Source organism: Antechinus flavipes, chromosome 1 (assembly GCF_016432865.1).
Source record: "Antechinus flavipes isolate AdamAnt ecotype Samford, QLD, Australia chromosome 1, AdamAnt_v2, whole genome shotgun sequence".
NCBI classification, from domain to species: Eukaryota; Metazoa; Chordata; class Mammalia; order Dasyuromorphia; family Dasyuridae; genus Antechinus; species Antechinus flavipes.
This window is the reverse complement of record NC_067398.1, coordinates 54,963,567-54,983,910: the sequence shown is the minus strand read 5'-3', so window position 1 is coordinate 54,983,910 and position 20,344 is coordinate 54,963,567. Positions and strand designations below refer to the sequence as shown.

At 40.1% G+C, this 20,344-nt stretch overlaps 2 protein-coding genes across 3 annotated transcripts in view; one reads left to right on the top strand and one right to left on the bottom strand.

Annotated features, from left to right (window-relative positions):
- UROC1 (urocanate hydratase 1) overlaps nt 1–12,127 on the bottom strand; it is a 56,242-nt gene extending 44,115 nt beyond the window's left edge. Inside the window, exons 1-6 of one of the 2 annotated variants that reach the window (XM_051983004.1) lie at nt 11,906–12,127; nt 5,551–5,681; nt 3,852–3,945; nt 2,442–2,501; nt 1,800–1,928; nt 937–998 (exon numbers count right to left, since the gene is read on the bottom strand). In XM_051983004.1, the coding sequence (XP_051838964.1) occupies nt 937–998; nt 1,800–1,928; nt 2,442–2,501; nt 3,852–3,945; nt 5,551–5,681; nt 11,906–12,031 (602 nt within the window). In that variant the 5' untranslated portion in view covers nt 12,032–12,127. The remainder of the gene's footprint in view (nt 1–936; nt 999–1,799; nt 1,929–2,441; nt 2,502–3,851; nt 3,946–5,550; nt 5,682–11,905) is intronic. The other variant, XM_051982996.1, reaches the window with a different exon arrangement.
- A 6,414-nt stretch (nt 12,128–18,541) lies between these two features.
- Nucleotides 18,542–20,344, top strand: part of LOC127552447 (netrin-4-like) — a 68,250-nt gene continuing 66,447 nt past the window's right edge. The window contains 1 exon segment of the mRNA XM_051982964.1: nt 18,542–19,488. Within this exon segment, the coding sequence (XP_051838924.1) occupies nt 19,422–19,488 (67 nt within the window). The 5' untranslated portion in view covers nt 18,542–19,421.

The following is a 20,344-nucleotide window of genomic DNA, read 5'->3' as shown; positions in this document are numbered from 1 at the left end:
AAGTAACTTCGGATAATGGGACCACAGCATTGTGCATTGAGCACAGGATCTAGAAATCATGAGTTCAAATATGACTTCGTCTATTTTAGTTGTAATCCTGGGAAAGTCATTTAACTTGTTTGCCTCAGTTTCCTCATCTGTTAAATGGGAATAGATAGCTCGGACCTCCCAAGGTTGAGTTGAGGATCAAATGAGATAATAGTTGTAAAATGCACTTAGCATAGTACCCGGTATATTGTAGGTGTTATATAAATGCTTTTCCCTCTTTCCTTTCTCTCATAGATAAAAGAGTTGGAAGAGATTCTAGAGATAATCAAAGTTAGAATCCCAGTTCTTTCTCTCATCCCTTTATTTTATAGATGAGAGATGAGATAAGGTCCAGAGATATTGCCTTGCCCAAGACTATGTAGACAGTTAAATAATAGGTGGCACAGTGATTAGAGCTTTGGGCTAGGAATCAGGAAGACTTAATTCCCTGAGTTCAAATCTGGTCTCAGACACTTTGGAGCTCTATGATCTTGGGCAAGTCATATAACATTTGCCTCAGTTTCCTCATTTGTAAAATGAGCTAGAGAAGGAAATGGTAAAGCACTTCAATATCTCTGCCAGATGTGACTGAAAATTTACTTTATAAAAAATGAGCAGGGTTTGGATCTAATTTCTGATTCCAGAGACAATCTCCACTCCCTTATAGGGATATATTATACTTCCAATTTACACATAGAGTCTTGTTCGCTAATTATTTCATATCTATTTATCCATTTCCCCATGCCAATTATAAATTTCCTGTGGACAAAGATAGGCTCTGACTTATACCTCTTTAATGCTTTATGGATTTAGAATGTTTTAGGACCGAGTAAGTGTTCAGGTCAAGATCATGAATAAGATGACTCCCAAATTATGAAGTTGGTTGCCTTTTTAAAAATGTTGACTTACATTGTTACTCCCATTGCAAAGCGTTTCTCGTATTCCATTCTGGAGGAATAATTGGGAATTACCTGGAAAAAGTATCATCAGAATATGTCACATACAGTGATGCCTTGGTCCATTGTGCTGATTTCCCCTTCCCTCCATGTCAGAAAAGATATTTTTTCCCCACCAAATTCATTAAGCAAGTAAGGAAGGGAAATTGAATGAATGGTTTATAAAAAGCACATGATCTCTTACCCAGGTGATTCTCCAGTGACTTTCTACAATGTCAAGTGACTATATATATGTTTATCACTGTAGACACAGAACAAAATAGCTAATGTCCCAAACTTATTAGGCACCAAGGACTATAGTAGCTGATTAGCTGAATGGGCAATCAGAATGGATGTAAATAAAGTTATAGGTTCAATCCAGGGCTGTGCTGGTAACTGTTTGACAATCATCTCTCTAAGAAAAAAAATGTAAATATGACAAACTTTTATGCTTTATTTTCACTGCCAACATTTTCTCAATTCTGGAAATCAACAAAGCTTAAATAAATCAAGCCCTAATTTCTAGTGATTTCCAAGATAAATGCTTAGCCTGAAAATTTAACAATCTAGTATAACTGACTCCAACTAACTCCTGATTCGATCCCTATATAGATCAGTTAACTTGTTTTATGACACAGTGTGGGTGATCCCTTTACAGCAACTATAGACTAACTCTCAAATTATATAGATATCTTGCAAATACATGCTCTTGTTCACAGAGTGTGAATAATTCAGTGTGACCCAGCTCCAATGCTAGTGATATAATTTAGGTCCTGTTGAGAGGGATATGATTGGGAGAGTTGAGAGTACCATCTTCCTAAGTAAAAGACAGCCTACCATTCCATTGGTGATTACAAGTCGTGGTGCACTGGGGCTGCTGGGGAAGAGGCCCAAGGGATGGCCACTATACATGACCAAGGTCTGCTCCTCTGTCATCTCAGACAAATAGGACATGACCAATCTGAACTGAAGAAACAGAGAGAGATGGAAGTGGTTACTTGGATGAATATCTTGTCTCTAAATTCAAAGGGATCTTAGCTCTTTTAGTCTGGCTCTTTCATTTTATAGATAAGGAAAATAAAGTCCAGGGAGGGGTGATGACTTGCTCACAATCCCATAGTTAATACTGACAAAAAGTATGACTAGTACTCAGGACTGATGACTTGTAGCCCAGGACTCCTTTAATTACATTCCCAGGGTCTATGTCTGAAGCTCCATTTGCTCTAAGGGATCCCTCCAAATATTAGAGGTCCCAAAGCTCTATCCTACATTACAAATTAATATGTTTATTCCTAAAGACACTCAGAGGCTAGCCTCCAACTTATCAAAATAATAAAAGATCTTTGGAGCCAGAGGAGACTTTCCAACATCCTTAGGAAACAGGGATTTCAAGTCAGATTTGATGGCAAACTTCTCTTCATCTAGAGGTAATATGGAGTGAATCCCAAGCCTTTAACCAGATGATGAAATGCACTATACCTGAGCCCAGTTGCTGAAGACTTGACCATTCCCTCCATAGGTCACAAGCTCCTGGGGAAACTGGAGAACAAAGATGAGATCAGAGACAGGATGATCTTGGGTTGTCCTAAAGCATTACTGGACCTAATTTTGTTACCGCTTTGGAAAGACAGCATAATGAAGCACTCTGGAGGATATGATAACTTTACTGGGTTCAAATATCCTAGAAAGGACCACAGAGGTCATTGAATCTCATAATCTTATTTTGCTTTCAAAGACTTGCCCATCATCAGACTTTTTTCTTCTTCAAAAACTTGTATTGGAATATAAAATTCACAGTTTGGATTTCACTGTCCCCTTCCTACCTTTCTAGTTTTCTTATGCCTTATACCCAACTCTTTCCCCGACCCAGTCCCTTTCTTGAACAAAACACTATCTCCCAATGCTAGCCGTTTTACTAGCTGTCCCCCATACCTGAAATTCTCTTCCTCCTCATTTCCACCTCCTGACCTCCTTCAAGTTTCAGGTAAAATTTCACTTTCCTCAAGAAGTCTTTCCAAATCCCCTTAATGTCAATGTTTTCTCTATATAATTATCTCCAATTTATTATATATGTACACACACATATATATAGTTTGTAAATAGTTTTTTTTAATATATCTTCCCCGATTAGACTGTGATCTTTACATAAATAGGGATTCTTTCTATATTTTTAGTGGTATTGTTTAATAAATGCTTGTTGATTTGATTTGACTTATCTACAGGATTAAATCTAATCTCCCTAGATTGACATTCAAGGACCTTCATACTCTAGCCTTGATCTGCCAATTCAAAATGATATTCCACTAATCCTACATACAAATCTTCTGCCCAGTTAAGAATCTCTTCTCAATGTCTCATGAACACGTAACTCTCATTTTTGCCTGTGACATCCTACCTACTTTGAATTTCCCTGTTCAGATTGTTCAGAAAAGTTAGGGCTGGAAAGGGCTTTAAATGTCGTTAGTTTCAGCCAGAAGAAAACTTGGGCCTAAAATAGCCTCTAGTAGAGAACCTGGGGTTGGACAGTAAAGGTCTAAGTCAAGATTCACAACCAAGTTTTCTGATACCAAAGCCAGTAATCTTTCCACTACAACATGTTGTCTCCCAATGCACTTCCAGTATCCTCCATGACATCCTCTTCCTCTCTTTGAGTGTTAACGAGTAACAAAAAGTAAGCTGTCTCCTCAATCTTTGATACCATCCTAAAACAGCATCCTTTTCTCTCATAGGACTCTTTTTTGATTTTCATATTAATTCTTGGCAATCAATTAGAATTTAATTCTTTCAACTCTGGGCTTCAGAAATAGTTCAAGATATGCCTTGATTCTCATGTGAGGGGATGGGAGGAGGGGGTACTCTCTATGACCACTCATACATGACCAAGATTACCTGGGCTACAGAAGGGTCCAAGTTGTTCATAATCATGTGCATTATTGCTGCTGCTGATTTAGTCTTACAAGGATAGTTCTGAATAGGGTAGGCCCTGAAAGACACAGATATACTCAGTATGACAGCAGGAAAGAAAAAGTGGTACACGTATTGGAAAACGATGCTATATTGAGGCAAATATTTAAAAAAGTCACTTCCACCATCTTATATGTGTAGGCCTTGAGCCGAGATCAAAGATCCCTGTAAAGGAAAATGAAACAATTTCAGAGCTACAGTTTCCTTTCTCTGGCATTACAAAATGCCTTCCTGGTAACAAATTACTATCCCTTCATCAAGTAATCAGGTCCAAATCAGTAGTCAATTTGAGCACACTCTTTTGAAAGGTCTAATATTTTAAAAAGCATTCTGTTTTGTATATTTAACTACCATGTCATTAAATAGAGAGGCAGGCAGAGGATAGTGGAGAGAGAGGGACCACATTTTTAAAATGAGTAAATGTTGATTTCTGTTGCTGTTACTGCTACTAATTCATCAGTAGGTATTATAACAGGGAATTAAGAACATTGAGGAGAGAGGGGAGACAAGAAAAGGACAGCTGGAAAGAACTTTCTCCAGTTTTTGTCCTGACCTCTCCCTTCTCAAAGCCAAAGGAAGACACTTCCTCTCCACACCTTTCTTTCCTTGTGGAAACCTCTCCCTCTATTATATTGCTCACTGTCTCAATGAATGAATGATGGGCTGGAGAAAAAGAGAGAATTTGGAATTCAAAAATTTTAAATAAATTTTAAAAGAAAGAAACCTATTATTTTCCTGATACTATCTCAACTTCCGATAGTCTAGTTTTTCTCAGATTCTTTGAAGCACTTATCCTGAATTTCTTAGCCCTTAATACATTCTAGATTCAATTAGAGTTGTTTCTATATAAGTTGCATTAATCCTCTCAAAGATTCTTTGTTTCTTAAAGGCAGCAATGATGTCATATTTCATTTCTATATTCCTAGGGCTTAACCTAGTACCTTACCCAGAGTATGCTCTTAATAAGTGTTTGTTAAACTAAATTTAAAGGACAATGATTTTACATTTTCATCCCTATTCACAGCCTGCACAATTGATTGATAGATTGAAGGGTATGAAAAAGGGTCTGAATCTATGACATAAACCATTTCCTCTCTCCTTTAAGAATAATAGCATAAGCAAAGTCATATCATCCCTGAATTTGAGTGCTTGACCTGCCACAAAGATATTATATGGTGGGTCAATTCATTTAACTTAGTGAAAGGTTCCTAGCTTCCTGGAGGCAGTGGAAGCATTGTGACTAGAACATGTTAAAAATCACTGGACTAGATGCCCCTTCTAGCTCCAAATCTGTGATCTTTGTCTACTGAATATGGAGGTTTCTGTTATCTCTAAAGGTTCTTCTATTTTAAATAGCATCTATAATTTCTTTCCCTATCCCACCTCCAGCAGAGGTTCATTGAATATTTGATGGAAGTCCTATAAGGATAACCTATCTCTTTTTTTTTCCCAGAAAAGTAGAGAGGATGAAATATGAAACAGATTTGAACTAATGGAGATTGTCTAATGGCTTGGCTTTTTTCCTATTTATCTAACATGATTTATCTTGCCAGTCCCTAACATTGCTCAGAATCTCCAGCTCTTTCTTCCTCACCTCCTGCAATATGGTAACGTAGATACTCACCTCATCTCAATATCTGGACAGAATCTATACATGTAGATGTGCCCATATAGCTTTAGCTCCTGGGCAAATTCTGGTGCCAGAATCTTGTGGACTTCAGGGGGGAAGTACCGCAGAGCATTCTTCAAAGCCAACTAGGAGACAGAAGAGGAGAGGCAATGAGGAATTATTAAGCAAGGACAAAGTATCTCAAAGAGGAGTCTAAACCTCTGAATCTGACATTAAGACAATCTGGTAGCAGTTACCCTCTATGACACTGCTCAGAACCTCTAATTAGGTTAGTGCCTTCTCTGAGTTCCTTGCAAAAGTGTGCATCCCAATCCTCGTCTCTATTTATAGCATTTACAATATTCCCCTCTGCCTAGATAGAAGATTTTCCATCTACCTTTTTGACTGCCTCAATTCTATCTATATTTCAGGTCCATGATGAAGTCCAACTACGAAACCTTTGCCACCCCCTCCACACCAACTTAAACTCTTCCTTTCCTGAATTTTAAGTGTCTTTAAGTCAGACTTAAGAGTCTGACCCCTCCCTTTAAACATGAAATGATTTGTTTGAATAGTTAATTTTTCATATGTACCCTTCGAAAACACAATCTCGGCAATAAAAGCCTCTCTCTGGAGTTATAACTAATTGAACCACCAGATGGTGGAGTTAGTCACTAACCTGATCCTATCCAGCAAGAAGGCTTACGAGCTAAATTGAGAGTCATAGTGGAAATCTTATATACACATACATACACGTACATATTGTATATATTTATTGTTGTTTAGTCGCTTAATTGTATCCAATTCTTCATGACCCCATTTGAGGTTTTCTTGGCAGAGATCCTGAAATGGTTTGCCATTTTCTTCTCCAACTTTATAGTGGAGGAAACTGAAGTAAATAAGGTTAAGTGACTTGCCCAGGGTTATACAGTTAATGGGTGTCTGAGGACATATTTGAACACAGGTTCTTCTAACCCCAGGTCTAATACTCTATCCACTATACCTCCTAGCTGTCCCATGTATATATACATATACACACATATGTTTTCAATTATATATTTACATATGTACATATATGTATATTATATAGTCTTTTACTCAAGCAATCTACAATAAAATAAATATTTACTAGGAAGCTTCATGCCCATAGCTTCTTCAAGACTCAGGCAGCTAGGTTGTCCTAAATTCAGGATTACTAGGAAAGGTATAGTTCAGGTTACTTAGTGCCCATGAACACTCTTTTGCTAGTGGGCAAAAAAACAAAGATATTGCTAGTGGGCAAATAACATGATTTGCGACAGATGTAGAACTGTCCCTCTCCTACCCTATTAGCAGCTAAAATCTAGCTGCTCCATACAAAGGAAGAGAGAGTCAAACAGCAAAAAAGACTCTATAATAGCAATTATAAATCCTGGAACAAACATCCTAAAATATACGTTGGTCAAGCAAAATGAAAGGTGACCACAAATTTGAGGAAAAGTTCTATTGGAGGGGGAGAGATCTTAAAAAGAGACTTTCGATATCAAGATAAGGTCCCATAGACAAACCAATGTGTTGATTTTTGCTTGACTGTGCTTATTTGTTACAAGAAAGTCCTTCTAGTCACTGGAGGAAGGGACAGGGTAAATTAAGGGGTAGTGATGTAGAAATACAGAAAAAAGGAAGACAATAGCATCAAGAAAATACAGAAGAAAACAAAGTTCAGGAGACACAAATACATTAATTTATTATTCTTATAGTCAACTGAATATATACTTTCAAAGTGCTTAATACATTTGTTTTGGATAGCTGTTCAAAGGAAAAACTCTGCTAAGAAGTTGGACTTCAAAGGGCCATAATTTTAATTTTTCCTTTTGTACTCTGCAAAATTGTATTTGTTTTGAGTATATGTTTAATCAGATCATTCATCTCCAACTCTTTGTGATGCTATTTGTCACATAGTATATTTTGGCAAAGATTCTGAAGAAGATTTTCATTTCTTTCTTTAGTTTACTTTATAGATGAGGAAGCTGAGACAAAAAGCGTTAAGTGATTTGACCAGGGTCTCCCAGCTAGGAAGTGTCTGAGGCCAGATTTGTACTTAGGAAGGTGAGCCTTCCTAACTGTAGGTCCACCACTCTATCCATTGTGCTACTTAGCTGCCCGTGGAGAATATAGCCATCTGATATATCAATCACACATATAGGTGTGCATTCTATCTATGTATCTATCTGATATATCAATACATAGAATACACACCTATATGTGTGTGTGTGTGTGTATATATATATGCAAAATCCCAAATTTGAATTCTGTACTACATGTGTATGTGTATATATCTATATCTATATCTATATCTATATCTATCTATCTATCTATACATATATATGTGTATATATGGGTAAATATGCTCACAATAATGTCTTTTTACCTATTTTTCTTATGGTCCATATGTGCAAATATGTCCAAGTGAAAATAAGTTGATTCTTATGAAAGGACCAGAATAATATAGGAGAAAAGCTGAAGTCTTAATAGCTGTGTGATTGCCTTCCTTCTCTGGGTCTTAAGCTCCTTCTCTTCAAAGAGGAGATAATAATCCCTGTCCTAGCTACTTCACTTTTGTGAGGTTCAAATAAGATAAGTTCTAAGAAAGTGTTTTGTAAACTAGCAAATGATGTCACAATGTCATCATTTGTACAGACTAATTAGTATAACTTAGTTCTTTTCCATCTCTGTGGGGAGGTTATTATTAGATTTCAGCCAAATGTCCAGATTTCTTTCAGTCTCCTGTTACTCCTCTCCACATTAGCATCCTGGTAGCTATAAATGTCATTGATGTTCTGTAAAAACAAAAACAAGATCTCAAATGTACAGAACTTATATGTCTCAATGAAAGCTGATCTTCAACTTCAAAATTCAATGTTGTTCCCTTGGACATTGATTCAGATGATTCTACGTTTGTTGAAAACATTTATACTGACCTTCAGAGCCTTTTTCTACCAATGTTATGGTTTTATACTTATAGGAAGTCATCCTTGGTCAGATGAAGGAACTGAGAAATGAATCATGGAGAAGAGAAGACAATTGGGGCCACCATAGTTGTTTTCAAGTTTTTGAAGGGCAGCCATTGATGAAAGGGATTAGACTTGTTCTATTTGGTCCCAGAGTGCAGGAAAAACAACAGTTGGAAATCACAAAGAAATAGATTTAGGCTTGATGTCACAAAGAACTTCCTAACATTTAGTTGTCTAAAAGTAGAATGGCTCAGAATTGTTAGAGGTTCTCCTTTATTGGAGGTCTTCAATCAGAAATAATGAATAATGAACTGAATAATCAGCTGTGGGGCATGTAATAAAGGAGACTTTTCCAGACGTAGCTTGGTCTAAATGACTATTGAGACCTCTTCTAACAAAAAAATCTATGATTTCATGGTAGATAGAAAGAATACGGTCTCTGACATTAGAGATTTTGCTTTCAAATCCTGCCTCTAAAACATAGTGTGACTTTAGGCTAGTCACCTAATCTCACTGGGCATATTTCCCCTGTTGTAAAATGAGAAGGTTGGACCAAATGCCTTGAAGGTCCCTTTTAATTCCATATCTGTGACTCCATGAATTTGGTTTATAGAGCTAGACTTGACTTTGGAGGATCTAGTACAACCCATAATATTTAGAGTTGGAAGAACTTGAATGATCATCTATTTTAACCAACATTTTATTGAGGAGAAAATTGCAAGTTGGGAGAGGATCCCTTATTCAGAGAGGTAGACTATAAGTGAATAGGTTTTGTTTGATCACACTCTTATAATGGAGAGCTTTTTGAAGGTTGGGGTAGATTTTCAGAGGGACAAAAGTAAAGATATAAAAAGGGAAAAAAGGAATGTCAATGAAGCATTTTAAAATTAGAATATAGTAGAAGGAAGGTAGAAGGGGTCATAGAAACACAGGGCACTATTTATATTACTGTGATAAATTTAATATATACCTCAAAAAGAAACAATTTATATATTAGATATTCTGTTTTCATACACCATCTCTTTTTCTATTCTTTTTTTGTATATGAAAATATTTGTGTTTGTCAAGTTAATTTTTTTAAGGGAGAAAAAACAGAGGGAAGAAAAGAAAGAAGCCAGTAGAAATAATTAGGAGAGTTATGAAAAAGGGAATGAATGCTGAAGTAAAAGCTCTATGGAGACAGGAGGGGATGGGATGAAAGGTAAAGGGAAGAATTGGTCTTGACAAGTAGTCTTCAATAACTCCTCCTCTAAGATGGGAAGAATTACTGATAAGTTTGGAGGCACAAAGTAAGGGAGGAGGCTGGGTTGTTTGCTGTGAAATCAAAGTGAAAAGGGGCAATAAGAGGAAGAGGACAAAAATTCAGGCCCCACTCTGGAGGATGACACAGTAAGTGAAGAATAAAAGGGTTGTTGAGCTCCAGTGAGGGTCTAGTTGAGGTTAAAGAGCATACCATTTATAAAGAACAAAATCACCCATTGGTGAGATCCAAGATGAGACCCTGTATCAGTAAGTGGTCAAAGTAGAAATATACCCAGAATCAACATTTAAAAAAAATTTAAAGTATTTTTACATTGGGATAGAGAGGAAAAAATAAAAATTTAATTAAAACAATTTAAAGAAGCTAGAGAGTTTCTTTGCTGTGTTGAATGGAGTTCAATTGTAGTGGTTAGGAAAAGGTAATGCTTCATTTGGAAGAAAATTTCTCTCTTCCTCGCTATCTCTCCAATGAAGAGAACTCCATCGAGGATCCAGTGACACTGCTTCTTTGATACCTTTTCTGACTCCTTCAGCACTTAGTGTCTGAACCACAGGGTTTAGTTATGGTTTGTTTTCAACTTTTTCATGTGGAAAACAAGTGTTTGCAGCTTCATACACAGGAAGTACCTTTTCCTGTTTTCCTGGAAGATCTAAATACAGGGCTGGGCACACAGTTGGTGCCAAATACAAATTTCATGATTTAATTGAAAAGACAGAAAGACTTCAGTTCTAATCCAGGGTCTTAATGGAGAACTATTGGACTGGCGCTCGGTCAAGAGGGTTATGTAAGAGCACAGATCATTAACCCTAACCTTTGACATCTCTATGGAGAAATTGAGAAAATGCTTGTGTGTGTGTGTGTGTGTGTGTGTGTGTGTGTGTGTGTGTGTGTGTTTGGGGGAAGAGCTGCATTTTTCTCCAGTTCCAAATGTCTCTTTTCAGAGATCTCTGTGACTAGACAAATATTTAGAGATTTTCTTCTTATTGAGACAGAGCATATCCTGTAGTGATGACAAGAATGAAAATCTCTTAAAGTGCTTTCTGGAGTATTGAGCCTCACAACTATCTTGTAAGAGGTTGCTTAATAACCTACATTAGAGATGTAAAAACTGAGGCACAGAGACATTTAATGACTTGCCCAAGATCACTGGGGAAGAAAAAAAGACTGATTTCACTGGTTAAGAAACTACCTTTACCAAAGGTATCATCTGCTCTGCAATTTTTACTTTCCTAGGATACTCAGATGTTTTCTGCAATTTATGAACTTGTAAATGACTAGCATGTGTCAAGAAAACTTGGGTTCATTTGCTTACCAGCTGTGTGACCTTGGGCAAGGTCAATTAACCCCTACCAACCTCAGTTTCCTCATCTGTAAAAAAGAGGATAATAATAGTGTCTATTTCACAGGGTAGGCATGAAAATCAAATGAAATAACCTATTTAAAGTACTTTGCAAACTGTAAGGCACCATGTAAATGCAAGTGTAATTATTGTTATTTATTTATTTTTGGTTTATTTTTATTATTATAATAATTTTTTGTCTAGGGTCAATCAGCTACTGTGTCAAAAACAAGACATGAGCAAAGTATTCCTCCATGAGGCATGACTTCTCAGCCTATGGGATTGAGAGACCCCAGAACCATGTCCAAAGGGCTCACCATTTTGCTGTAGAAATATAGTCATAAGAAGAGATTAAAACTTAAAACCCACTAGGGAAAACACGAGGAGTTTGGCCATACTGGAATCATCAGCCTGAGTCCCTACCAACTCCTAGGACTGAGAAAGGTACTGGGGGCTAGGTTGCTTCCTACTCCGAACCAATCTGTGTCAATTTATGGCTCATCCAGTGAAAGGGATCAATTAGATCTTTCCATAGTCTGGAATCAGGCTCACTATCCTGTGGGGTTATAATTTTTTTGGTTTGTGGATAAGAGCTCACATTTCTTCATTAAAATCCCTGAGAAGTCTAGATAGTTTTCTTTTTATTATATTACAGGGAAGAAAAGAGTTCTTTTAAAGAGACCGCCATTCCCATAAGGAAAAGGGAGGAGCTCTTTGGAGCCAAGAGAATCCCCAAGACTGCAATTACAAGAAGATAGGAGGCCCAAAGTTTCTTACCTGTTTTTCCTCTGGACTAAGGTTGGGGATTCTCACAGGGGCGTGGGGTATCCCCTCCCTTCGCCCTTTGTTCTCTGGCAGGGGGTGTAGGGGAAGCCCCTTGCACAGCTCCCTCAGGTTAGACATTCTTGCAGACACAGAGATGGGCAGCTCCTGGAGGAGGGCTGTAGTCAAGCTTGGCAAGGAGAAAGACTGTGAAGTTCTGGAATCGTGAGTTCTAACCTCTTAGCACCAATGTGACCTTGGTCACCCACCTCCTCTCCCTGGCTAACACCATTGGCTATCTGGCTTCCCTTGAAAGTGAATCATTCACAGCTGTCATTTGGCCCCTGGTTGGGGGTTGGTGATAGATAGGAGAGCTTGCCCAGTTTTGACACTTTTTGATATTGATCTTGCTCGATTGTTCGAGGAGAAACGTCCTATTAACTTACCATTTCATTCTAATTTGAGTGAGGTTTGGGATTCACACAAGGGGGGGGCAGTGATCTCAGGCACATAGTGCAGGATAGGGGGAATACTCTCTGGGTCTGGCTCAGTTCTGGAGGCAGTATCTCCATTTTATGGGTGCCATCTCTCAGCATTGCTTTCCACGTCTAAACACAGAGTGGGAAAATCTTTTGTAATTCTATTGATCTCTAGGAGGAACAGATAAGTAGTAAGAGTATATAATATTCATCATAGGATGACCCAAAGTCCATAGGGAAGCTTTTGCTCAGATGCTTGGTCCATAGGCTCCAAAGGACATAACTCAGGAGAGGTACAATATTCATGCGAGTACTAGTAAGGGCACTGGAGACTGCCTATTGGACAGCCTCCATTATGATGGCCCCAGTAGATTCTACTAACTTGTGGGTGATTTGTTAATCACAATTAGCAGAATTTGGAGGGCATATTCACTGTCTCAAAAACCCAAAGAGCCTCAGGAGGTGTTGAGCCTCCTGCAAAGTATTTGGAGTTCACAAGCTGAGGAGGTGGAGCTTAATGGGGTCCAGGATCCGGTGACCCCCTGAGGACCAGATGATTCTCCAGGAATTTAACAGGGGGAGAGGATACCTATATCTTGTTAGAAGCTATTGCCCATATCCTACTAAGGAGGTGCTCAATAGAATGGAGAGGCTCTCTTCTCATATTCTCCCCTTGGGAGGATATTACCTACACAATGTCACATTTTGGTCCTGTAGTTCAGAGAAGTCTTGGGTCTGGCCAGCACAGCCCAGGAGCTGTAGTTGGAGAATTTATGTAGCTTATGGGCAATCCGTCAACATGTACTGAGTTCCATCCTACACAAAAGATAATGGCTGTTAAACCTTGGTAATGAGAATTGAATAAAACATGTTAGCTAACCATCACTGCAAATCATTACAATTTGAGATCTGATTCTTTTTAGTAACTTCCAATAATACTGGGGATCCTGATAGGGGTGACCATGCTATTTAAGTTGCAGAAGTGAGGTACTCCTCCTCCTCTGGCTTCCTCAGCAGGTATATAGGATTCTTAAAAGGAGATCTTGTTTTCACCAATACACTTTCCTTTTCTGATTCCTTCATAACTGTAGTTTCAATTTCTCCATGATTGCTTTTATAATTTCATTGTAATTCCAATAATTCAAATTTCCTTGTATTCTGACTGTAGTTGGGGTCAGAGAGTGAAAATGTTGCTATTTTGACTAGAAGGGGGGAAGCATACTGGGTCCTATTTGGTCCTTCTTATTAAAAGGGAGGTAATATGTTTAATCTTGTTCCATGGGACTATGACCAAATAGTTATAAAACTGTGAATACCCTTTTACCCAGCAATGCACTATATCCCAAAAAGATCATAAAAGGGGGAATCGATCTACATGTACAAAAGATTTATAGCAGCTTTTTTTGTGGTGGCAAAGAATTGGAAATCAAGGGAATGTCCATCAATTGGGGAATGGCTGAACAAATTGTGGTATATGAATGTAATGGAATACTATTGTTCTGTAAGAAATGATGGGCAGGCAGACTTCAGAAAAACTGTGAAAGACTTACATGAACTGATGCTGAGTGAAGTGAGCAGAACCAAGAGAACATTTTACATGGTAGCAGCAACATTGTAAAATGGTCAACTTTGACAGACTTTGCTCTTCTCCTCAATACAATGATCTAAGACAATTTCAAAAAGCTCATCTGGATACTACTCACATCCAAATAAAGAACTATGGAGTCCAAATGCAGATTGAAGCATACTACTATCACTTATTTTTACTGCTTCTTTCTTATTTCCCTTTTTTCACAAAATGATTAATGTGTAAATCTGTTAAATAGGATTGTCCATGTATATCCTAAATCATATTGCTTGCCATATTGAGGAGGGGAAGGGAAGAAAGTAGGGGAGAAAAAATGGAAATCAAAATTTCATAAAAGTAAAGGTTGAAAACCATCTTTACATATAATGGGGGGGTACTTTTAAATGAAGGGAAAAAAGAAAAGAAAAAAAATCATTTTCCATGGGGTTAGATGGGCAGCCAAGAAGTCCACATTAATTATAAGACTGTTAATTGAGGGTATTGTGGTGGAAATTCAACTAATATAATGGTGCTAAGAGTTAAAAACAAGCCTGGACCTCTTACTTAATAGTGAGAACTTGGATTTTTTCCATCTTATTGTTCATGAAAGGTAATGGAAGTGCCCTCATGTAGGAAAGACTTTCCCAACACTTTGTGACTGACAATTAATGACACCCAGAGAATAGTTATAATAGTAAGGAGCTTTGGGGCTCCTTGGGGCTAAAAGTTTCCCTAGGGTTCTTCCTGAGACTAACTGGTTGAGGGTGTGTAAATCCCACTAAAGTTGGGCTTCTTCTCTAAGTCTATCACTGTGCTATCTCAGTCTTGCTTCTCCCAGAAGGACTTCAGGCAGGTGTAATGTACTGAGCCCACTGTTCTCTGGTCCACGAAGCCTGTGAGTTGTGAACTAGAGTCAGGGTGTTGTGAGCGATTGACCAAGAGCCAATTGGAGTTTCTCAGTCACTGTAGAAACAAATGTAGCAGCATTCAGTTTTCTGCCATACCTTAGGGAGTTTCTTGGGCTTCTTTGGGAAGGCTATTTAGGGGTTTGAGCCAAGAAGCATTTTAAAGTACTGGAGGGGATGTTTGGGGCCAGCTATTTCCACTCCCTTGTCCTGGAGAATCTCACACACAAGAAGCCAACTTCCAGGCAATTCAATTTAGGCTGAGGGTGGAGGGGCAGGTAGGTGGCACAGTGGATAGAGCACCAGACCTAAAGTCAGGAAGAGCTGAGTTCAAATCTGGTCTTCTTATTTGTATGACCCTGAAAAAGTCAATTAACTCTGCCTCAGTTCTTCTTCTGTAAAATGAGTTGGAAAAAGAAAGGTCAAACCACTGCAAAACATTTGCTAAGAAAACCCCAAATGGGGTCACAGAGAGTCAAACAGGACTGAACAACAAAAGTCAGGTGGGGCGGCAGGGAGGATGCATTCCATCCTCATTCCATTGCAGAAATAGTTCATTTGAGCTCACTGATTTTAATTTGGGAAAAATCAGTTTCCTTATTCTTAGCAGCAAAGGGTCTGAGCACAAGTGATGCCCTTTTAGAACTCAGTCATGGCTTTTTAGGTGCTTGGGGAAAGTGTCTTAGACACACAACCACAATGGGGTTAGGGCAGGCTCATCATCCTAGCCTTGTTGTACAGGTTAGCCTTTACCTTCGGTTGCCTATCTCTGCCAAGAGCATTCGTTCCAGCCTTGGGAAACAATTGATGCTTCCAAATGAGAATACCAGTGTGGTTGGGGAGGGCAGGGATACACTAAGATCTCAGCAGGATCCAGGACCTAGCCAGACAAAAATGAAGCAAGCTGAATTTATAGAGGGGGAATAGTCACAATATGAGAGTGTAGTCAAGGAAGGAGATAACTCAAGTCTAGGCCAAAACAACTGGATTTTTAAAAATAGGATTTTGATCTGGGCTAAACAGAACCTGGCATTGGGGGAGAGAAATTAAGACCTAGGATGTGGGTCAAGCTTCTGGCACTGGTGTTGATTTATATTGAGGAAAACTGGAGGGAATTGGTGGGTTAGTTGGTAATCAAACTCCCAGCTGTCAGAAAAAGGGATTCTGGCTGTTACTGCAGGCATTACTTTGAAAGGCTTCCCTGGCTTTTGTTTAGGGCTGCAGTTAAGGTATTGAGGTTCTTATCCACAGTAATCAATGGAAATTTATGGAGCATCAGTTGAAATGTATTGGTTATTCTGTGTCCAGCCTTATACTAGGTTTAAGAGGGTTATTGGAAGAAGCATACAATATGTTTAAGTGATGCCCTAGTCTCAAGAACTTTCATGCTAGTTGAAAAAAGCACACACACACACACACACACACACACACACACACACACACACAGAGACAGAGAGAGAGAGAGAGAGAGAGAGAGAGAGAGAGAGAGAAGAAGAGAAGAAGAAGAAGAGAGAGAGAGAGAAGAAGAAGAAGAAGAAGAAGAAGAAGAAGAAGGAGGAGGAGGAGGAGGAGGAGGAGGAGGAGGAGGAGGAGGAGGAGGAGGAGGAAGAGGAGGAGGAGGAGGAGAGGAGGAGGAGGAGGAGGAGGGGGAAGAGGAGGAGGAGGAAGAGGAGGAGGGGGAGGAGGAGGAGGGGGAGGGGGAGGAGGAGGAAGAGGAGGAGGAGGGGGGAGGAGGAAGAGAAAGGAGGGAGGAAGAGAGGGAGAGAGAGAGAGATAATGAAATATGTAAAGATGGAACAGAAGCTAAGACTAGAGGTGTCCATTTGGTGGACCAGGACTCCTAGAGTGCCTGTAGTCCATCCAGATTAAAATGTAATTGGGAAATGTGTAACTTGTATTTTACAAGGACAACACAATCTAGATGTTAATTTGTGATTTTCTAAGTCAATATGCAGCCTAGAAGTATCTGTTTCTATTTCAGTTTGACTCCACACTTCTATACAATAAGTGCCTTAGGAAGAAATAGGTAACATCACTTTTTTTCATTTTATTCCATGAGTGGGAAACAGACATAGGGGATGTGGGAATATCATAGTGTGGTAGAATGAGCATCAAACTTTGAGCCAGTGAAGCCATTTCTGTTTGCATTAAGCAGTTCTATCACTTTGCCTCGTCATGTCTGAATTTTGTCATCTTATTATTTCAGTAAATACTGTTTAGTACAAGTTAATGATATAGGGAAGAGCAAAAAATGGTGCTTGAGGGATGATAGGATCATAGGAAGGATTTTTAAAAAATGAATAAGATCTTCAGGACAGCTAGATAGAACAGTGGAGAGAGTACTAAACCTGGAGTGAGGAGAACCTGAATTCAAATTCTGCCTCAGACATTTAGTACTTATTAGCTGTGTGACCCTGTGTAAGTCACTTAACCCCAATTGCCTCACATGCAATTATGACTATATGCAGCAGAGGAGTCAGTAGATAAAACTACAGCTCATTTGCATATTAATTTTGTCCCTTTGTACATGATGAGTTGGTATTTAATTAGTAATGAGTGTGATTAATAAAATATTGAAGCATAAATATAATTATGAAAATGAAATGAGCTATTAACATTTTAAAAGCATCAATATTTCCATGTCATAAGTTTCTGATCATTATAAATTAAATAGGTTTCTGGCAATATCGAATTTAGTTTCTTCTATTATTTCTTGGTAGTCAACCAAAAAATCCATCCAGCATACAGACCATAATGGTGTGGATTACAATCTTTTTTTTTTTTTTTCCCCTCTGAGGCAATTGGGATTAAGTGACTTGCTCAGGGTAACACAGTTAGGAAGTGTTGAATTTCTGAAACCACATTTGAACTCAGATCCTTCTGAATTCAGGGTTGATCCATGCACCACCTACCTGCTCCCCCATTTTCTTCTTTTTGGATTACAACCTTCTTCTTCATGGCCTGTCCATGTCATACTTGTCACACTTGTCCAAAATGGCCCATGTTGGATTCACTCAGCATACTAGAGTAGCCTTCCTTTGGACTACCCCTCTCTTAGAATCCAGTGCTGATCAATCAATCAACAAGCATCTATGAAGTGCTTGCTAAATGTCAGGTGTAGCGCTAGGCTCTGGGGATGCAAATACAAATATGAAACAATCCTCACCCTCCAGGAGCTTACATTCTATTGTGTTATTCCCATTGACCTGCTCCCTTCCTTCTGCTGCTCATACCTCTCTCCCGATCAGGTCTTGGCTGTAAAGGACTTCAATTTACTGCCTCCCACTCCATTACACGTCTTCATGCTCTTTGGGAGACCCGGTAGATCAATGATTTGCAGCCATCTGACTTCATTTGAAGGATACTGTTGTTTAAAAGATGGAACCAAATGTAAACATTCTTCACTCAGGTCCAGCTCTGTCAACGAGTGTGTGCTGATCAAATTCATAATCTTTGATTTTTCAAACATAATATTTTGGCGTCTGAAGACCCTCCTCAACTCTAATATTCTACGGTTCTGTGACTCCTACTCGCTTGATGATTGATTGGATGGCTTCTGCCAGTCAAGGAGGGAGGCACGATGGGTTAGGGAAGAGATACGCGACTACGGAGAAGCATTGGCAGAGGGCGCTCCTGAGACAACGTCCACGCTATTAGAATGGAGATCCTAGGGAAGGGAGTGGCGACCCCCACGTGCTGGGCATTTAATTTAAAGGGCCAGGAGTGTGCCCCCGCCCAACCTCCCCGATCAAAGCTGACAGACTGGCAGACTTTAGTGTGAAGCCAGTCTTAGGAGCCAGACTGAGCCGAGTGAAAGAGCCCTCTCTGCAAGGGCGAGGGGGAGGGGGAGCTTTGGGGGTAACGGGCAGCTGCAGGGGACACAGGAGCGCTGGGTCACCGACGGGACCTGGGACAGAAAGGGGGTTAGTGACGCAGGGAAATAATGTAATTTCTCCCTATCCTTCCTCCTCCAAGTTGTCTCTTAGGATTGCTCTGTTCTGCCCCTCGTTACTTCCCCCCATCCCCTTCCCCAAATCTAAATTTTGGCAGGCCTGGAGTCGGGACAAGACGTACGGACTCTTCAAGGCCCTTTTTGTTCACTCTCCCTGCCCCGGGTCCCTCTCCCTTGCCCTCCTCCCCCATCTTTTTTCTTCTTTGCTAGTTGGGCATTAGAGGAAGTCACAGGGCGATTGCCCCGCACGAAGCCTGGCACTGGGAGAGAGGCGACCGGGGCTTCTCTTCGGTGCGCAGCGTTCTCCCGGGGCTAGACTGGCACAAGGGTCCTCACCTGCCACTGAAAAGCCGATCCTCGTTAGCAGTAGTTTGGGTAGAAAGTTTCGGGAGGCAGGTGAGTCCCCGGCGCGCTTAGGGCGCTCCGCACATCCTCCCCTTTCTCGTCCCTCCCCAACTTTCCAGAGTGCGATGCCTTCCCCTGTACACCCCCGCCCAGTGCGCGGGTGAGGGAGCCCCAATCCTCCCAGCCCAGAAAGAGTGGAGAGGATGGCCCAGCCGGCCGTCCCGCTGGCCTGAGGAGCGGGTCCGGGGCTCGGACGTGAAGGAAGGCAGCCCTTCTAGCAACCATGGCGGCCCTCGGGCTCGCCCTGATCCTACTCCTGGAATGTGCGGTCTCCGGCTCTGGTGAGGCAGGTAAGGATGGGGACTCATGTTGCTAAGTTAGGGGATGCGGGGAGGAGGAAGGAGCGGGGATTCCCCTTAAGCAGCCCACCTTCCCCTGCCGCTTCCTGGGACAGAGCAGGATTTAACCCCTTAAATCCTCTTCTCTCCGATCTCTACAAATGATGGATTTCCTTCTATTGCTATTTCCCACCTCCAAGACTCAAGAGAGAGTTAGACCCCGAGACCCGGCCAACCAGGCTCTGTAAATGGAGCCGGTTGCTTGGTCTTCGGGGAAGGGGAAATAATCGGGGCGTGGGGGGCGATCACAGTGATATCTACGGACAGAAATGTCAGGCCAGGCAATCTTGACATGTCAGAATTGTCATGGACCTCTGAAGTCTAACTAGTGCAAAGCGAAAGGACCTTAGAACCCAGAACGTCAGAGCGGAAAGGAACCCTAGAACCTAGAGTTGTCAGCTCTAGCAGGGGTCTCAGAAACCTAAAGGTAGATGTAGACTGTCACAGATGGAATACGTCTCAGAAATCACCTAGCTCGGGGTTATTAACTCTTTTGTGTGTGTCCTGGACCCCTCTGCCAGTCTGAAGGAGCCTGTGAACCCCTTCTCAAAATCAGGTTTTCAAATTCATAAAATAAAATGCCTGTGGTTACAAAAGAAACCAATTCCATGGAGGTACCTCGGATTTCAAATATAAAAATATTTTTAAAAAATAAATTCGTGAACTCCAGTTTAAAAATCTCTAGTCTGTCCTCTTCATTTTTCTGAAGGGGAAATGGCGGGTAAGTTATTTATCAGAGCTTACAGAATCGAGACTAGAACCTAGAAACTCAGTATTGTTACAGCTTTAGGATACATGGGTCAACTGG